Genomic DNA, 19,573 nt, shown 5'->3' with positions numbered 1-19,573 from the left:
TGGAGTAGGTGTAGTCAGGGGTCTGTTTTCCACGGTTGAGGATTGTGCGGCGCTCGGCACTGTTGTTGCTGTAGATGTTGCTGGACTTTGGGATGCTCCATCAGGACTTGTGGATCTGGTATGGTTGAAGGTTGTGATCATCACATTGGTCTGTGTTGTTGCAGGTGTGCTGCTGGGCATTGTATGAGTTCTGGCAATCGCAGGTATGCTTGTCACTGTTTTAGGCGACAGGGACATGATTGTATTTACGTTTTGGGCTGTGGCGGCCATTGCAGTGTTCGGGATTGGGCTGGTTGCGGATTTGGTTGCGTTTTGAGTTGCCGTGGTCACGCTTGTGCTTTTTCCAAGTGTGGACAGGCTAGCGTCTGGAGTGGCTGTAGTCAAGGGTCTGTTTTCCACGGTTGAAGATTGTACGGTGCTTGGCACAGTCGTTGCTGTAGATGTTGCTGGACTTTGGGATGCGCTATCAGGACTTGTAGATCTGGTTTGGTTGAAGGTTGTGATGATCACGTTGGTCTGTGCTGTTGCAGGTGTGCTGCTGGGCATTGTATGAGTTCTGGAAATCGCAGGTATGCTTTTCACTGTTTCAGGCGTCTGGGACATGGTTATATTTACGTTTTGGGCTGTGGCAGCCATTGCTGTGCTTGCCCTTGCCATTGCGTTGCTCGGGACTGCGCTGGTTGAGGATTTGGTTGCATTTTCAGTTACCGTGGCCATGCTCGTGCTTTTTCCAAGTGTGGACAGGCTCGTGTCTGGAGTGGCTGTAGTCAGGGGTCTGTTTTCTGCGGTTGAGGATTGTGTGGTGGTCTGCACCATTGTTGCTGTAGATGTTGCTGGACTTTGGGATGCTCCATCAGGACTTGTGGATCTGGTTTGGTTGAAGGTTGTGATGATCACGTTGGTCTGTGTTGTTGCAGGTGTACTCCTTGGCATTGTATGAGTTCTGGAAATCGCAGGTATTCCCGTCACTGTTTCAGGCGTCAGGGACATGGTTGTATTTACGTTTTTGGCTGTGGCGGCCAGTGCTGTGCTTGCCGTTACCATTGTAGTGCTCGGGATTGCTCTGGTTGAGGATTTGGTTGCACTTTGAGTTACCGTGGCCACGCTTGTGCTTCTTCCAAGTGTGGACAGGCTCGTGTCTGGAGTAGGTGTAGTCAGGGGTCTGTTTTCCACGGTTGAGGATTGTGCGGCGCTCGGCACTGTTGTTGCTGTAGATGTTGCTGGACTTTGGGATGCTCCATCAGGACTTGTGGATCTGGTATGGTTGAAGGTTGTGATCATCACATTGGTCTGTGTTGTTGCAGGTGTGCTGCTGGGCATTGTATGAGTGCTGGCAATCGCAGGTATGCTTGTTACTGTTTTAGGTGTCAGGGACATGATTGTATTTACGTTTTGGGCTGTGGCGGCCGTTGCAGTGTTCGGGATTGGGCTGGTTGCGGATTTGGTTGCGTTTTGAGTTGCCGTGGCCACGCTTGTGCTTTTTCCAAGTGTGGACAGGCTAGCGTCTGGAGTGGCTGTAGTCAAGGGTCTGTTTTCCACCGTTGAGGATTGTACGGTGCTTGCTACCGTCGTTGCTGTAGATGTTGCTGGACTTTGGGATGCGCTATCAGGACTTGTAGATCTGGTTTGGTTGAAGGTTGTGATGATCACGTTGGTGTGTGCTGTTGCAGGTGTGCTGCTGGGCATTGTATGAGTTCTGGCAATCGCAGGTACGCTTTTCACTGTTTCAGGCGTCTGGGACATGGTTGTATTTACGTTTTGGGCTGTGGCGGCCATCGCTGTGCTTGCCCTTGCCATTGCGTTGCTCGGGACTGCGCTGGTTGTGGATTTGGTTGCGCTTTTAGTTGCTGTGGTCACACTTGTGCTTTTTCCAAGTGTGGACAGGCTCGTGTCTGGAGTGGTTGTTGTCAGGGGTCGGTTTTCCACGGTTGAGGATTGTGTGGCGCTCGGCACTGTCGTTGTTGTAGATGTTGCTGGACTTTGGGATGCTCCATCAGGACTTGTGGATCTGGTATGGTTGAAGGTTGTGATCATCACATTGGTCTGTGTTGTTGCAGGTGTGCTGCTGGGCATTGTATGAGTTCTGGCAATCGCAGGTATGCTTGTCACTGTTTTAGGCGACAGGGACATGATTGTATTTACGTTTTGGGCTGTGGCGGCCATTGCAGTGTTTGGGATTGGGCTGGTTGCGGATTTGGTTGCGTTTTGAGTTGCCGTGGTCACGCTTGTGCTTTTTCCAAGTGTGGACAGGCTCGTGTCTGGGGTGGCTGTAGTCAGGGGTCTGTTTGCTGCGGTTGAGGATTGTGTGGTGGTCGGTACCATTGTTGCTGTAGATGTTGCTGGACCTTGGGATGCTCCATCAGGACTTGTGGATCTGGTTTGGTTGAAGGTTGTGATCATCACGTTGGTCTGTGTTGTTGCTGGTGTGCTGCTGGGCATTGTATGAGTTCTGGAAATCGCAGGTATGCTTGTCACTGTTTCAGGCGTCAGGGACATGGTTGTATTTACATTTTGGACTGTAGCGGCCATTGCTGTGCTTCCCGTTGCCATTGCAATGCTCGGGATTGCACTGGTTGAGGATTTGGTTGCGTTTTGATTTGCCGTGGTCACGCTTGTGCTTCTTCCAAGTGTGGACAGGCTCGTGTCTGGAGTAGGTGTAGTCAAGGGTCTGTTTTCCACGGTTGAGGATTGCACGGTGCTTGGCACCGTCGTTGCTGTAGATGTTGCTGGACTTTGGGATGCGCTATCAGGACTTGTAGATCTGGTTTGGTTGAAGGTTGTGATGATCACGTTGGTCTGTGCTGTTGCAGGTGTGCTGCTGGGCATTGTATGAGTTCTGGAAATCGCAGGTACGCTTTTCACTGTTTCAGGCGTCTGGGACATGGTTGTATTTACGTTTTGGGTTGTGGCGGCCATTGCTGTGCTTGCCCTTGCCATTGCGTTGCTCGGGACTGCGCTGGTTGTGGATTTGGTTGCGCTTTGAGTTGCTGTGGTCACACTTGTGCTATTTCCAAGTGTGGACAGGCTCGTGTCTGGATTGGTTGTCGTCAGGGGTCGGTTTTCCACGGTTGAGGATTGTGTGGCGCTCGGCACTGTCGTTGCTGTAGATGTTGCTGGACTTTGGGATGCTCCATCAGGACTTGTGGATCTGGTATGGTTGAAGGTTGTGATCATCACATTGGTCTGTGTTGTTGCAGGTGTGCTGCTGGGCATTGTATGAGTTCTGGCAATCGCAGGTATGCTTGTCACTGTTTTAGGCGACAGGGACATGATTGTATTTACGTTTTGGGCTGTGGCGGCCATTGCAGTGTTCGGGATTGGGCTGGTTGCGGATTTGGTTGCGTTTTGAGTTGCCGTGGTCACGCTTGTGCTTTTTCCAAATGTGGACAGGCTAGCGTCTGGAGTGGTTGTAGTCAAGGGTCTGTTTTCCACGGTTGAGGATTGCACGGTGCTTGGCACAGTCGTTGCTGTAGATGTTGCTGGACTTTGGGATGCGCTATCAGGACTTGTAGATCTGGTTTGGTTGAAGGTTGTGATGATCACGTTGGTCTGTGCTGTTGCAGGTGTGCTGCTGGGCATTGTATGAGTTCTGGCAATCGCAGGTACGCTTTTCACTGTTTCAGGCGTCTGGGACATGGTTATATTTACGTTTTGGGCTGTGGCAGCCATTGCTGTGCTTGCCCTTGCCATTGCGTTGCTCGGGACTGCGCTGGTTGAGGATTTGGTTGCATTTTCAGTTACCGTGGCCATGCTCGTGCTTTTTCCAAGTGTGGACAGGCTCGTGTCTGGAGTGGCTGTAGTCAGGGGTCTGTTTTCTGCGGTTGAGGATTGTGTGGTGGTCGGCACCATTGTTGCTGTAGATGTTGCTGGACCTTGGGATGCCCCATCAGGACTTGTGGATCTGGTTTGGTTGAAGGTTGTGATGATCACGTTGGTCTGTGTTGTTGCAGGTGTACTCCTTGGCATTGTATGAGTTCTGGAAATCGCAGGTATTCTCGTCACTGTTTCAGGCGTCAGGGACATGGTAGTATTTACGTTTTTGGCTGTGGCGGCCAGTGCTGTGCTTGCCGTTACCATTGCAGTGCTCGGGATTGCTCTGGTTGAGGATTTGGTTGCATTTTGAGTTACCGTGGCCACGCTTGTGCTTCTTTCAAGTGTGGATAGGCTCGTGTCTGGAGTAGGTGTAGTCAGGGGTCTGTTTTCCACAGTTGAGGATTGTGCGCCGCTCGGCACTGTCGTTGCTGTAGATGTTGCTGGACTTTGGGATGCTCCATCAGGACTTGTGGATCTGGTATGGTTGAAGGTTGTGATGATCACATTGGTCTGTGCTGTTGCAGGTGTGCTGCTGGGCATTGTATGAGTTTTGGAAATCGCAGGTATGCTTGTCACTGTTTCAGGCGTCAGGGACATGGTTGTATTTACGTTTTGGGGTGTTGTGACAGTTGACGCTGTTGAGATTGTAATCGGGTTAGGTGTAGATTTAATGTTGTCTTGTGGCGTGATGGTGATTTCCAATGTGTTACTTGTTCCAGATGTGGACGTGGTTGTGTCAGAAGTTTCCGTTGACATGCTAAGTGGCGTCGCAGCGCTTTTGGACACGCTTGTGTTTGGAGTTGTTGTGCTTCTTGTTGCAAGTGTGGTGGTTTTTGTTGCGCTCATTGCAAACATTGTTGTGTTTGATGGCTGTTGGCTTGCAATGGTCATAGGTACGCTTGTCCTTGTTGATGACATGGTTATATTTGTGTTCTGGCGATTGGTCATGGTTGTCGTTGCTATCGGAGCACTCAGGATTGTGCCGGTTGTGGGAATATTTGTGTTTTGTGGCGTAGTGGCGATGCTTGTCATAGATGTGTTTGTTGTTGCAGGTTTGGAATCAGTCGTGATTGGACTCACTGCAGTCATGGGGCTCTTTGTTATGCTTGAAGATTCAGCGCTTTTTGGCACTGTCAATGATGTTGGTGGAGAGGTTGTGTTTTGGGATGGCAGTGCTGTCGCAGGACTTGTTCGCATGGTCGTGGTTGTTGTTGCTGTTGCAGATGCTGCGCTTGGCACTGCACTCGATGTCGAAACGGTTGTGGTTGCTATTTTTGTGCTTTGGGTAATCACAGGTATGCTTGTTGCTTCAGGTGATATCGTTGAATTTATGTTGTGGGTTCGGGTCGTCATTGTTGTGATTGTCATAGTCTCCGTTGAGGTGCTTGGCATTGTACTAGTTGTCGAAATGGTTGTGTTCAATGGGCTTGGGGCAGCAGTAGTCACAGGCGCTCTTGTCATTGTTTCGGATGTTTGGGATACGCTTGCAGCTGAGCTCTGGCTTTTGGAAGCCGCTGTTGGGTTTTGGGTTGCTGTAGTCATAGATGCGCTTTCAGCTGTTTGGGCTAAGATTGTATTGAGGATTGGCTTTGCGCTAGTCATTGTGTGAGTTGTTGGTATTGTACTCGGCATTGGGCTAGTTGAGGATATAGTTGAGTTTTGTGGGGCTGTGGTGATGTCAATCAAAGATGTCTTAGCTCTTGCAGATGAGGACATGCTAGTGTCCTGAGTGACTTCAGTCACGGATTTGTTTGTTGTGGTTGACGAACCTGTGCTTTTTGGCACGCTAGTAACTCTTGCTATGTTTGTACTTGTGTTTCCAGTCCTAGACATTGTAGATGCAGGATTTGTAGATTTGATTGTGTTTGGGGTTGTTGTCATGGTTTTGCTTCTGGTACCTGGTGTTGTACTATTTGTGGGTGTGGTTGTGTTTAATGAGGTTTGGGTTGCGGTAGTCACGGGGATGCTAGTCATCGACTTAGGTGTTAACGATATGCTTGTATTGGTATTTTGTGTTGAGCTAGTTATGGTTGTGATTGATGTGGTAGGTGTAGCTATACCAACACTGGTAGTTGTGATAGTGGTTGTCATCGAAATGTTTTTGGTTGCTGATGCGATCATCGCTATGTCTGGAGCTGCTGTAGTCGTGAGTCTGTTTGCTGTCGTTGAACATTCTGAGTTAGTAGCTGTGGATGTGGGTGTCTTTTGGGGTGCAGAAGTCGTGGATGTTAGGGTTGTTGCAGGACTTGTGGATATGGTTGTGTTTTGGGACGTCTGTGTTGTTGCAAGTGTGGTTCTACTGATTGTAACTGTGGTTGTTTTCAATGGGTCTTGAGTTGTTGCAGGCGTTGTTCTATTCAAAGTAGTTTTTGTCGTGTCTGTGGAAATGATAGATTCGGTTCTCAAATCATTTTCCATGGTTGTTGTTCCACATTGGTGGGAAACAACTGTAATATTGAGCTCACTGCTAGTGTTGGTTAGAATCCCAGGTGTGGTCGAGTTATCGTCTTCCAATGCTGCCGCAGTGCTGGTTCCTGCAGTCATGGTTGGCTGAGCTGAATCTATAACTGCGGTAGTTTGAAACTGAGTCAGACCAATGTCTACATGAGTTATATCTATACAGCAAAACATGTTTAGTCGATTGGCTGTTAAGTCTAAGAGAAATAAAGTTTGCCAAAATATAACTATCATAAACCCTGACCAGACAGGCCTCTTAAATAACAAAAACAAAAATTAGATTGAGAAGTTGACACGTAATAAAGACTAGGCTACGCTTCAGTGTTGAAAGTAGAGTGCATGTTCACAGACAAGTTCTTTGTGGAAACATGTTTGTGCCCATCACATTGATCTGTTTGTTTGTTTGTTTATTTATTTGATCTATTTAATTAATAATATTTATTATTAACCTATCTATTTAATTTAATCAGATCTATTGTCTTCCTCTCTTTTGTTATTGATTTGTTCGTGTCTGATGTTTATATTGTCTATTTATGTATTTAACTGCTGGCAACTGAATTTTCCCCGAGGATCACTAAAGTATCTATCTATCTATCTATCTATCTATCTATCTATCTATCTATCTATCTATCTATCTATCTATCTATCTATCTATCTATCTATCTATCTATCTATCCGTCCATCCGTCCGTCCGTCCGTCCGGTTTTCTTAAGTGATTTTGTTAATCCTTTCAGTCATAAAAATCAGGCATCTTTCAATTTTTTGCAAAGCAAACTACAAAATACTTGAAGCAAAACTTACCTTGAAAATATGCATCCAAATATCCATGCAAACAGATCCAAAAGAGGATTTTTCTTTTCATCTTCATGGTGACAACCAGGTTAGGTCTCTCCAGCCAGCATAAGTGTATTATGCTCATTTCCAGGAATGATTTTGCTTTTTGCTCTTTCTTGTTCCTGCTCCACCCCCATACAATGTTTAACTTTTTTTTTTCAAATTAGGGATTTGAGTTTCAAAGATCTACAGCTTCCCTCTGAACACCCCTTGCTCCCAAGCTGACCTGGCAATTGACCCTTATTACCCAGTTGGTGTCAGGTGGCTAGTAATAAGCAGACAATACACTGAACTTAATCAACAAAGAACAAATTCCCATTAAGGTTGTCAAACTGGTTTTGAGCACATAGGTATGGTTTCAACAAACCTCCTCATCGATTTTATTTTTTACTTTAAAAGTTAATTAATATTTAAGGGTCTGAGACTTCCCTCATTCTACTACTCAAATGTGTTTTTTTAAATAAGCTGATTATACAAGTTTGTGGGTTTACCGATATACTTTTGTCCATCCATCCATCCATCCATCTTCTTCCGCTTATCCGGGGTCGGGTCGCGGGGGCAGCAGCTTCAGGAGGGACTCCCAGACTTCCCTCTCCCCAGCTACTTCATCTAGCTCATCCCGGGGGATCCCAAGGCGTTCCCAGGCCAGCCGAGAGACATAGTCTCTCCAGCGCGTCCTGGGTCGTCCCCGGGGTCTCCTACTTTTGTCTTTTATGTTATTTATTGTGTTTATTATTATTATTATTATTATTTACTTTTATTATTAGTTGTTATTTTGGTTATTATTAAATATTATTATTATGGTTCCTAGTGGTGATTTGTTTGACACGACGATTTGTAGTGTAACACATTGTGCGCATGCTCAGTGGTATGGCAGCTTGTAGTTCCGTAGACATTTGAGTAGAGCACTCATGGTAGCTGTGTGGTGGGGAAAAAATGCCTTTTTTTCCTCCATTCGGGGTAAACTATAGTCTTGACGAAAATGTTTATTATCTGACTTCTGTTTTTTCGTTTTGTTTTTACAAATGTAGCAAACAGGCGCAACCCATCGTTCTGTTTCCATTGCTTAGAAGTTTGCGTTTGCACCGCTAGTAATCGTGTTCGTTAAATATACAGCATTGCTCATTCCAAATCAGACGGATCGCTCGCTTTATGAAATTCCCTTCCTATCTATTGGGCATCTATTGTGTCTCTGTCGATTTATTTTCCCGAGTAAAATAATGTAAGGCATCGCTGCCTTTGCGCATAATGGACAGAGACTTGTTGAGGCAGTGTCTGACGTATCACGGCGAATCATTGTTCAACACCTTGAAATGCGAACAAACCGAGAACCCCGACTTTCAAGCGGTGGTGGCTGACCTGTGCAAGGCTCCGTATGAGAGGTAAACAGCATTTCCAGCCTCCTCCTACTGATTTTTGCACGTCTGAACCGCCTTCATCTCCAAAGCTTCCAGTCTTTGCTGTCCAAAGGGAATCTTAGCACCTGTCCCACTTTCTCCTCTTTTCTTATCATTGCTATCATCCCTTAACATCTCATCTCTTGTGTAGCTTCCCTTAATACTTTACTTCAATCATGGAATCAACCTGACACTTCTTCACCCCACCCCCTTTCCCCTGGATAGTGGACCCCGAGTACTTGAAGGCCTGCATCTTCTCCTTGTAAACGCACCGTGTGACTGTCCACCCTTTCATTCACACACACATGTATTTTCCACGGAGTAATGATGACAATCTTAATGACTGATACCCCTCCACAGAAGATTTATAATTTCCTTTAGCAAAGCACCTTTCTGTTAGGCAAGGCGTGACAAAATATTGCGTGACGAAATGTAGCCCCCCGGTTCAAATGATATCCTGTCAAGATGTCTTTGTGGCCCTTGACAGAAATGGCGAAGAGCAGACCAGCCCCCTTGTGGAGCAGTTCATTGCTCGCAAGGCTGACATTCTTTTCAGTCCGTCATGGAAGACTGCAACTCCGAAAGAAGAAGAAGAAGAAGGAGGAGGAGGAGGACAGGAAGAGGTGGCAGGTTGTCCACACTTTGCACTTCATTTTGAAACAATTTCACTGTTTAAACAAAAACAATTCAATATCTGCAGATCTTATCCTGAGTGGCAGTCTGATGTCATTATTAGCTCGGATATAAAAACTCAGCGGAATTAATGTGCGTAGTTAAGTGTGGAGTGTGACTTCTTGCGGCGAGTACCTCAGAATTGTCTTGTCTTTTGCAGAGGCTTATGCTCTCATGCCACCGCTGGAGTTATTCATGGAGGTGCCTTTTGAGGAGAGAAGGGCTATGCTTTACCGGGATTTAGAACCCGGAGACATCGTGATGGGGAGGATCAACAATGTTCGCGAATACGGCTTCTTTCTCACGCTCATTTGCACGGCAGGAGGACTGAACAGAGACATCGAAGACCTGGAGTTGTCCGTAAGATAGCAGTCAGGCATTATACACAAGAAGCGATCGGTGGCAAGCGCTGTAGTGGCAAGGTGGCGTGTGACAAAGCGCTCCTCACCGCTGCATTTCTTGTTTTGAACCCTAGGCTCTTTGTCACATTAAAGAAATCCCTTCAACCGGCAGCCATGACGATCCTTTGTCCTACTACCAGATTGGCGACTTAATCCGAGGTGATTCTTTTCATTTTGTTGGAACGTGTTGCACTTAGCAACCAAGCAAATGCTCACATGTTTGTACCCCAGCTTTTCAAGTTGGCTTTTCCTACTGTTTGCCAGCTATGTAGACAAAATCATCAAAATCTTTGTATTTTTTCTTCTTTTTTTAGCTGGTGTGAAAGACATTGACCGCTACCAGGAAAAAATAACGGTTTCCCTTATGCAAGCGTCCATTTCTGCCAGATCAGACTGCATCCAACTCGGAGTCATGACCAGGGAGGAGCTTCCCGTCCAGTACGAGTAAGAGCACCGAGTAGCAATAACATCCAAACGAAATGCAAATCAACGTCGACAAAAAACATGACGTCAAATTACAATCACGGCACCCTCGTCGCAGGCGTAGCGTTTGCGCGGCCAGTGACACCAGCAAGACGTACGAGCGCATACTCAGGTGTTGCCATGGCTACCATAACCCCTGTGTGGTGGACTACTTGCTGGAGAAAATTGGCGTCAGTGACGTCCATCCTCCGTCGATGATGAGAGGCCTCCAGAGGTAAATGTGTCTGACGGGCATTCCTCACGCAGTGTAACGATGTTGTCACGGTTCTCGCCTCGACAGCAAACTGTTTGAAAAGGCCGATTTTGCCGCTGTCATCCGGAAGCAGCAATCTGCATCCTGGGCCTTGAAATGGTACAAGACACAGCAGCGTCTCCTGCAGGACGCCAACGACGCATAATGACCTCTGTGTCCCACCCCACCTTCTTCGCCTCACAGTGTTAAGGTAGGCGTGGACCACTTCAAGCAGGGTCGCCATGTGGAAGCCATGAACGAGTACAACAAAGCTTTGGACATCGACACCAATAATGTGGAAGCCCTGGTAGCACGCGGAGCTCTGTGAGTTATCCTGAATTTATTTGAGGCAAAAACAAGATTGCTGATGTATTTGAATGGGGTTCCATTCTCAGGTATGCCAATAAAGGCGTCATCATGAAGGCCATATCGAATTTTGAATTGGCCCTGGAGACCTGTCCGGATCACCGCAATGCCAAGAAGTACCTCTGCCAAACACTGGTTGAGAGAGGAAAACAGTAAGTTGGAATTAACATCATCACCCGGAGTGCCTCAAGGGTTGCCGGTCACATCACGTCAAGTGTTTCTCCCGCGTAGACTTGAGGAGCAAGAGAAGCTGGTGACAGCGGAAGGAGTGTACCGAAGAGCGCTTTCTCTAGATGACGCCAACACCGAAGCCCAGGAGGCCCTGAAAAAAATCATGCAGACCATACAGGTGGGTGGCCGGGCCTCAATGCGCCGGCTTACTCGCTTGCTCACTGCAACAGAGCTTCATAGCTGATATTACCACATTGTTTTATTTTTTGCAAAGTGGCATATTTCATCTGGCCAAGCTATTTTTCGAGCCCATTCTTGGCAAATGTTTTTTTCTGTGATTTTGCCCATGCGGTTTGTAATGCTGATGAGATTTGTGTGTGTGTGTTTGTGCGTGTGTGTGCGCGCATCTGTTTGTGACCCTGGGACTTGTCCTTCCGACCGACACGGCCTTTGTCCCGCGGGGCGGGGGGGAATGAACCATGGAACACAATGACGCCGCCTCCGCTTCCCATTCTGATCGTCAAAACGGTAACATTGTGACCTTTTGTCTCTGCCTGTAACTCCTTCTATGGTGAACACATCATCGTAACCGCGTCCTCTGCAAACCATGTTCACGTTCTCTGCGTTGGGCTGTGTTTGACATGAAACAACGCAATTCCATCGATGGGTTACACGTGATGGGTCACGGCGCTTTTACTTTCTCTATGAATGGCCGTTGTTGCGCCTCAAATTGTCTCGCCTCGCGGCCATGAAGAATTCAATTCGCCTGCGGGAAGAAGCATTGGCGAAGGAAGTGGAGGAGAAAGCCAAAAGCAGTCAAAGCAGCGCTGAGAAATTGCGTAAGATCATGAAAGACGAGAAGAGGTGAGTTCTTTCTTTGCCTTTGAAATGGATGCTGCACCGCACCTGGACAAATCTAGACAGTAAGTATTGAACCCCATCAAAAGTCCTCAGCATCTTTCTTTTTGCTAGGATGAAACGAAAACGAAAGAGATCCAGCTCATCTTCGTCATCCTCTACCTCTGGCAAATCCTCCACCTCGTCGTCGTCGTCCTCTCGCCGGAGAGCCAAAAAAAAGAAAAAGAAAAAGCGCAAGTCGGCACGAGAAAGCAAGCGCCATCGCGGCGGCAGGAGGAAGAGCGAAGAGGGTAAGCGTGCCAAAAAGCGCAAGGAGAAAGAGGACGAGGAGTCGGAGTGCTACTCGCCACCTCCCGATACCGCCGCCACCTTTCTCCACCAGAAGCCCTGGGAGGCTTTCGAGGAGGGGGAGGTTGGCACGGGGGGAGAGCCCAGCAGGAAGGCCAAAGAAGGTGATGGTCTGAGAATCTGTCTCTATTCTTTGTCATCGTCCTCCGATGAGGACAAATGCTCGTGGCCGTCGCGCGGGGGGAGCCAAAGAAAGGAAAACAGGAGCGTCAGTTCAGACCGAGAAGACGGGAAAAATAAGAGCCGAGGCAACGAACAACAAAGAACGACCGGTTGGCCCGAAAGAAACAGCTTGGATGAGAGGAAGCGCAGAGTTTCCTGCTCGTCGTCTGAGTCGGCCTTTTCCAGAAAATCCTTTCAAAGCAAAGATCTTTCCAGGCGCAATTCCTTCCGAGGCGATGACGACGAAATGCAGGCGGAGAATGGCGGCACTAAGGCAAAAGTTGAAGCCAGTTGGAGCCGGTCCAGTGCAGCTGAAGTCCAAAGCGAGCAGGAGGAAGAGATCTCGCTGCCCGAAGGGAAGTCCAAAAAAGACCTTCCGGCAAACCTCTTGCAAATCTTTAACCAGATCGCCAAGTTTCAGAAAGAGAAAGGCATCGAACCCAAAAAGGGCGCAAGCTCCATGTGAAAATGGCAAACAAGTACCAATGCACTGCACAACTCACATGGAACGAAAACGTTTCTTTTTTTTTTTTTTTTTACGCATACATTCGATAATTGGTTCCCTGCAGCCTCTTTCAACACTTGGTGGAAGAGAGTAGCGTCTATTTTGAGAGAGCTGCTTAGAGATGTCAGGTGGAAACTACAGGGAAAAAACAAAATAATTGAGCCATTGAACGTTGCATCGTCATAGAGAGCAACACTTTAGATGGGTCGGTAATTTGGAAAAATCAGATTTGTGAAAAATATCAAACCAAATTCGAACATAGAAGCTTTGATGTGGGAAAAAAAATGCAACAATTGACAGGTCAAGGAAAGATGGCGCCTGCCAAAGACGGCAAACGTGAATGAACCAAACGTGCGCAGAACCTTTTAGCACCAACGGTGCCTTCGAGTTGGGCATGTTTTGTGACTCTGGAAAGAAAGTGAAAAGTTGTTTGTCCACATGTGCTCAGTGGCAACCAGTTCATAGTGTTTGTTCCCCGTCTAGTCAGCTGGGATGCTTTAGAAAAAAAAAATTATTGCTGGGCTCACATTGTGCATTGTGATGACAAGGTAACCAATGTTGGGCCATTTTGGTTGCCCCCACCACCAACAGATGTAGTGTAACCATTTGAATAAAGTCTAACATGAGGAGCAAGACATGATGTCATTGTTTGCTGAAGAAATCAAAAACATGTTCAAATGTGTGCCAGACGAGTTTTCTTATTGGAATGTCGGTCAGTCAGCATAAGGAGAGCACCAGTCAACGGTGCGCTCCATATTTGCTTCATTAACCACTTGTAGTTTTTTTTTTACTTCTCTAGATGGCGCTCTCTGATTGAAACATTACACTGACACCGAAAGCCCTTGATTTCAATTAACATTGCTATCTAGAGGAGTCACAAAATAAAACTGTTTCATAAAGTAAATTTGAAGCTTTGTTTTTCATTAGAAGGCGGACATTGTTTTTGTGCCTGCAAGAACAATACAAAAACAGCATATGTTTGAATCCCTTGGCTTAATCTATGCTGGCTGTTTTCCAGAACTGCATGTGAGTTTTTTGTTAGCGAGATAAAAAAAAAAATAATGCGTGTTATTCATGAAATATTGTGAAAGGCCTGTTCATGTGAACCCATTCAATTTTGGTGAGGATCCAACGAAAGGTGTGAACATGACAATTTTATACTGCCATCACCCAACGATGGTGCAACAGTGGTGAAAACCTGAGTCACGGCAAAACTCCTTTGAGTGTGTTTCGAGTGACTTGCGTGAGCTCCAAAACTCCACTTGAATTTTGAAGGCGCATTCTCCTTTCTGACTCAACATGTGTGACAGAATCCTTTTCAATCGCAATGTTGATCCTGAACAAGCATGGAAGTGAGACTCTTAGAAGTTCAAGGGGCACCAAATGGCCATTCATGCTGACATACTGGTGTGCATCTCTGCTATTGTCCACTGGAGGGCAGTGCAACACTGCGAGAGCTCCAATTGCTTGCAGAGTGTGTGTATATATATATATATATATTATATTATTATTATTATTATATATATATATATATATATAACTCATTTACTGCACACTTGATTTTCCACCCAGGTGCAAATGCTGACCTTGCACTGCAGCAATAATTTGGACGTGTCAAAATTGGAGGAGGAAGAAAAGAAGGAAGGCCAGAGGGAGGCGGGCTATTGTGACTGCTGGATGATGGAGCCAAAAGAATAATTGTCCTTGAAGGTGAGGGTCTCTCTGGCCGCTAGTTTGAGAGGTCAGCGCCAACGGCCGCAGCTGTCCTGCTTGAGCGACTCTGACGAAGCAGCAGATTTGAGCCTAATTCATGAATCATCCTCCTGGGGTCCCACCCGGACGCCTTTTCATAAAGAGGGATTCCTCCTCGTAGGCTTCTTTCTTCCGAGTCGAGGCAATCGGACCGTTGAACATACACAGGGAGATGAGACATTTTAAATTAGCGTTTGCTCGGCGTTCTATAGTGAGAGGTGGGCAAAATGACATTTTTCATTTGCCACAATCAATGGCACTACATTGAATTGAATTCTGTGAGCGTGAAGTGCGTAATGGAAGAGGATCGCACACATGTGCTGGCTGTGTGTTGGAGCATAATGAGGAAGTTGAAGGTCTTCTGTCCTCTGCTGCCACTCATTGCTGTCACTTGCGCTTGTCTTCAAGCTGCCACATTTGCTGAAAAGCCGCTCGCTTCTTCAGCACACGGACAAATTCAGCTAAAAGTTGACTTGAGAATTTATGATGAACAGCTCAACAAAATTGCTTCTTTAACTTTGTGTCAAATGAGCTGCTTTGTCCATCTGCAAAGTTCAAGATCAACTTAGTATATTCGTCATTTATTCCTGCTCTGGGACATTTTTAGATTCACCACATAGTCACGACTTTTGACCTCCCCCTTCCTCCCCGCCTGTCTTCGGCAGTCATTTATTTACACGCAGGAATACACATTGCATCCTCAAAAGATGTTTCTCTTTGCCACAAGCAAATTCGACACAAAACAAGTGTACTCTCTCTCTCTCTCGCTCTCTCTCTCTCTCTCCCTCCCTCTCCCTCTCCATCGTTCTCCTTCGCTCTCCCTCGTTCTCCCTCGCTCTCCCTCTCACAAATCAAAGTGAACAGAATGTCCTGTGGCGCGCACACGTGCATTGTCCGACTGCTCCGCTCGTATTAGCAAGTAAATAGACGCTCTTAGTGATGCTCTCAAAAACGCTTGCAAATTCCATTACTCTGTTAAACTCTCCAAAAAGGATTTGGGTTAATTTAGTAAACACAGGGTCATAGCCGCCACAAAAGCTGAGAGGGAGCGAGGCTTGGCCGCATGTGTGTGTGCACGCGCACGCGCACGCAGGCGCGTCTGAGAAAGAAACGCTGACTATGTGAAGCCGAGCCGTCGTCGCCTTTGCTGCAGAGGCAGCAGCACTCTTAAAGCCGGCCGCTCTCCCCACAGAGATAGCGCTTCTTTCTCATTTGCTGGGGCCCTATTTTAATAATAGCTGTGCATAAGTAATTTCTAAAAGGCCAAGCAGGCACACCGGCGCGCGAGGGGGGGGTGGGTGGGAAATTAAACTCATTTTATCTGTGAGCAGGTGGATTTCTATTTATCATTAACATGCATAGAATTTGCACAATGTTATTTCTTGCCGCTGCTACTGATGGAACGTCATCCAAATAATGTCGGAGGAGGGTCTGCCCTTTTTTTCGGTTTGCTTATGCAGGAGTGAAATTCATAGATAAAAGTGGTAGGGTTTTTTTTTTTTTTGCTTTGCAATTTTCTGCAAATGAAAACTAATTCTGAGAAGCTTCTTATTACCGTGCAGGCTCATTTGGTTTGCATTAAAGGAACAGAGGCGACGTGAGGATTTGTGCCAGATTTCCAAAAGATGCTGGCACATTTGCTCCGATATCATTAGTGATGCCCCTCCTTCCACTAACCGGGGCCTCATCCTCCTTTCACTGCTATTAAATATTTGCAATCATTAAAGTGCACATAATACAACCGGAATACAGTTTGAATGATCAAGATTGTATCCAAATATTGGAATGTAAAATGCTTGCAGTGCTGCCAAACTGTCCATGTTGAAAGTCCGTGAAGAGATTTTTAGTTTTTCGAAGTGGCTTAGGTTCATTTCTCAGATCACGATTGAAATTGCCCAAACGACTTGTTCACGTCTCACATCCTTGTGTCATTCTGAAAAGTTCCGTTATGCTCTGAGAAAGCAACAGACAAAAGCTGCTATATTAACACATCCGTCAAGTTGAGCTGAGAAACGCATTCTCGGCTCAACTCAACCAGAGCTACGCTCACCACTTGTTTTTGCACGTGTCCAGGTTATGGTACAACATCACACGTCCGACTTTTCAAAGGAGCATGACGAGAGCTCCTGTATGTCCCTAGGTGGGATTAGATGCACGGGACCAGTGTTTCTCGCCAGTGTTTACGTTAAACGCGAGATGATGTGCGCGTCTCCCTCAGCACGGCGGCTCACGGCAGCTGCCGTCGCTGACAGCCAGCCAAGCAAGCAGGCAGGCAGGCAGCCGGGCGGGCGGCCATTGTTTTCCAATGTTTTTCACTCTGCCAGCTCTGATCCCTGCTAAGGTACTTAGCACGCCATTGTTGTCTAAGTATGCTATTTTCTGGCTGGGCACCTCCACTATGGAATAGGCTGCTTCATTTTTTTTTTTGTTACAGTGAGTGTCATGCTAATCCTGCTGTGTGATATGTATATGTGTCAACACAGAAAGAGAGAGCGGGGAGTCTGAGCTCAAGCAATAAAGGTTGGGGGATGGCAAAAAGACTGATAGACAAGTCCCATTCAGCCCTTGCTGTCCTCACTGACACCAAATTACCATTTATCAAAACCAAACAAGCACTATAATCTGGACAATTTCAAGGTATCTTCTAACTATATAACGATACACAAAGCGGAGTCGCATGATGACATATAATCCCGTCAGTCTCTCATTATTTATATATTTAAGAAATACAATCTCGTTCACTTACTTTATTGTCGTTGTTTCAACCAAGTGTCATATTTTTACACACCCAAAAAATTCTATCGTTAAAAGTCTTCAAACATTCCCTTTACTGGAACGAAAAATGAGGCGGTGTCAAGACAGCCCAGTGCAACGCACACATTTGATTTGAAAGAAAGAATTTTGTGTCTAAGTTTGCATTTGCGCAGCATGTCTGTTGTTCTGCCAAGTGCTGTCAGATCTTTTCTTTTCCAACTGCTGTGTGCATGTTTCTTTTGCCCCTCCTGAAGGTGGAACAGAAAATCTTTAGCAGCGTTATTAAGCCCAATATAGAAACATATTTGAACCCCGGTCCCCCGCTAAGTAGATTATAAACATTTCTTAAAGCATGTCATCATCATCATCATATCCTGCACGCCGCAGAACTTGCCGGCCATTTTTTTTCCTGCCTTTGCAGAAGAAGATGATAGTTAATTCAGCGGCGGTATGGTAATGCGAAGGGAGCTCCCTATCAGACCCAGCATCACACATACTAACAAGCTTAGCATAAGCCCGGCCCGGAATGCTATGAGGTTTGAGTTTCTGGAACCGGTGTGCTCTCCGCAGCCAAATCTCACTTCAGCAGAAACGGCTCGGCCGATTCCTCTGCTTAAAAAAATTAGTGCTAGTGCATGTATATTTTTTGCAAGGACAGGAGGTTTGTACCTTGCATGGAAAAATGCGTGGTATGTAAAAAAAAAAAAAAATTGGAAAGGCAAAAATCGTCTTGAGCGCGCTAATCAGCTCCGCAAAGCTCATAATGCGTGTTAGGAGATTTCCGTTAAAGCCTTACAACATTGTTGACTCATTTAAAGATGCCAACTTTGTTAACAAACGCACACGTGTTAAGATGGTGTCTCTTCTCGCTGTAAATCGCAGCGGATCTGCCGTAAGCGCGTTACGCCCCGGGGCTGATCGGCAAGCGCCGTGTGATCCCGGGCCGGCCTGCCGCTGCGAGACAACATGCAAAATCCTGTTTGTGTGACTCGGCTGCTCTCGGCTCAAAGACGAATCTAAGCAGCCCCAAAAGCCGCAAAGGTGGAAAGCCGAGAGATGAGGCCAAGGAGTGCTTGGTGGTCAGGTTAGCCGGCGCCACATTTGTCATTTAGCCAAAATACCTCTGAACGTATTGCAAAAATGGCCCCGATTGTTTGCATTTTACGGACATGTAACTTTTTTCCTGCTCTCGGCACTCGATATCAAGAAACAGCTTAACAACAATTAATGTCCAAAAGTAACTTTTGTCTTCATGTCCGTCCCTGTTTCCTCTCCAACTGTTCCTTTTGAGCGCTGCAGCTTTGGCACTTGTAGCAGGTCTCGTCGAAAAATTAATTAATAGGTAGTCCAAGTGCTATGGAAATTATACGTTTGGTGCCGGTGCAGATCGAGAGAAAGCGAGCGAGAGAGACACGAGGACGTTTCGCTCTCATTAAGAGAGCGGGCCGAGTGGAATTAGTCTGAAAATAATGACAGGCCGCACTATCTCGTGTAAAAACAGCCCTGTTTTCCTTCCCTCATTCATGAGCACTAGTAATTAGTTTTGGCCCCAAAACTGTCACCCTTTACTCGAGCAAAGGCAGATGTGATTGGAGGAGCAATTTAATCTTGCTTTAATGAAGAACTAATGGACGCATTGCAAATTACTCCCCCCCCTTACCTCAACTCTGCATGTGATTGAACCGGGGCTTGAGAAAAAAAAAATCCATTTCCTGCTTTTGAAAAGATCAAGAGTATCTTTGATAATGGCGAGCGCGTCACCGGCAGCTTCAGCACATTGAGCCAAAAAGCTCTAATAGCCAAATCACGATTCATCGGGAAGCCGGCCACAATTAGCGACAAAACAAGGGGGCGGGGGGGTGACGCTTTAGGGGCCCAGGCGAGCAGAAAGCCTCTCATTGCTGCCGGCCGCCACCTTGTTAGCAACAAGGTGTCGTGCTCAAACAATAAGGCCTCGATAAATTAGCCCAGGAAAAAAAACATAACACTAATTTTCAATTACACCTATAATGCACTCGCGATCGGAGAGTCAGATTGAACACGCGTGAAGGAGAACAAACAGAAGCGTCATCTCTTCTGTGGCTTGAATTAGATGTCGATAATCGCACTGTACAGTCATTTTACTCCACTGTGAGATACAAAATGAATCTTGATGCTGGATGATGTTTGGCCATTATTCCATTTTGTCGGGTTTGTATACTTGGCCACGTGTGCAGCTGATCCGAGTGCACTGGAGCCTGAGCCCAGTTTCAAATCGGCATCACCAATGGATGAGGATGTCGAGACGACGGAACATCAAGGCCAAATGTTAGTCCTTGAAACGGGTGAAAGGGGATGTGAGAAGTACCGAGTTTCAGACATGTGGAAC

At 46.4% G+C, this 19,573-nt stretch overlaps 2 protein-coding genes across 3 annotated transcripts; one reads left to right on the top strand and one right to left on the bottom strand.

Moving 5' to 3' along the window:
- Positions 1–973: 973 nt before the first annotated feature.
- LOC119122145 (mucin-5AC-like) lies at positions 974–6,374 on the bottom strand. The gene is made up of 2 exons (XM_037250351.1): positions 4,129–6,374; positions 974–1,225 (listed from the first exon to the last, which is right to left on the bottom strand). Exons 1-2 carry the CDS (start codon positions 6,355–6,357, stop codon positions 974–976), a joined length of 2,481 nt encoding a protein of 826 aa, XP_037106246.1. The 5' UTR covers positions 6,358–6,374.
- A 1,589-nt stretch (positions 6,375–7,963) lies between these two features.
- On the top strand, positions 7,964–13,598 carry ttc14 (tetratricopeptide repeat domain 14). 2 transcript variants are annotated; one of them, XM_037249887.1, is made up of 13 exons: positions 7,964–8,486; positions 8,989–9,131; positions 9,334–9,533; positions 9,649–9,733; positions 9,889–10,018; positions 10,116–10,271; positions 10,338–10,409; positions 10,494–10,613; positions 10,685–10,807; positions 10,887–11,004; positions 11,581–11,690; positions 11,799–11,974; positions 12,067–12,278. In XM_037249887.1, the coding sequence occupies exons 1-13, from the start codon at positions 8,353–8,355 to the stop codon at positions 12,138–12,140; spliced, it is 1,641 nt and encodes a 546-aa protein (XP_037105782.1). In that variant the 5' UTR covers positions 7,964–8,352; the 3' UTR covers positions 12,141–12,278. The 2 variants fall into 2 exon arrangements, with proteins under 2 accessions (XP_037105782.1, XP_037105781.1); XM_037249886.1 differs by having other exon boundaries at positions 7,966–8,486; positions 11,799–13,598.
- The last annotated feature ends 5,975 nt before the right edge of the window (positions 13,599–19,573 follow it).

This window comes from Syngnathus acus, chromosome 4 (genome assembly GCF_901709675.1).
Source record: "Syngnathus acus chromosome 4, fSynAcu1.2, whole genome shotgun sequence".
Classification (NCBI taxonomy): domain Eukaryota; kingdom Metazoa; phylum Chordata; class Actinopteri; order Syngnathiformes; family Syngnathidae; genus Syngnathus; species Syngnathus acus.
The sequence above is the reverse complement of the archived record's forward strand: the minus strand, read 5'-3'. Positions and strand labels throughout refer to the sequence as shown.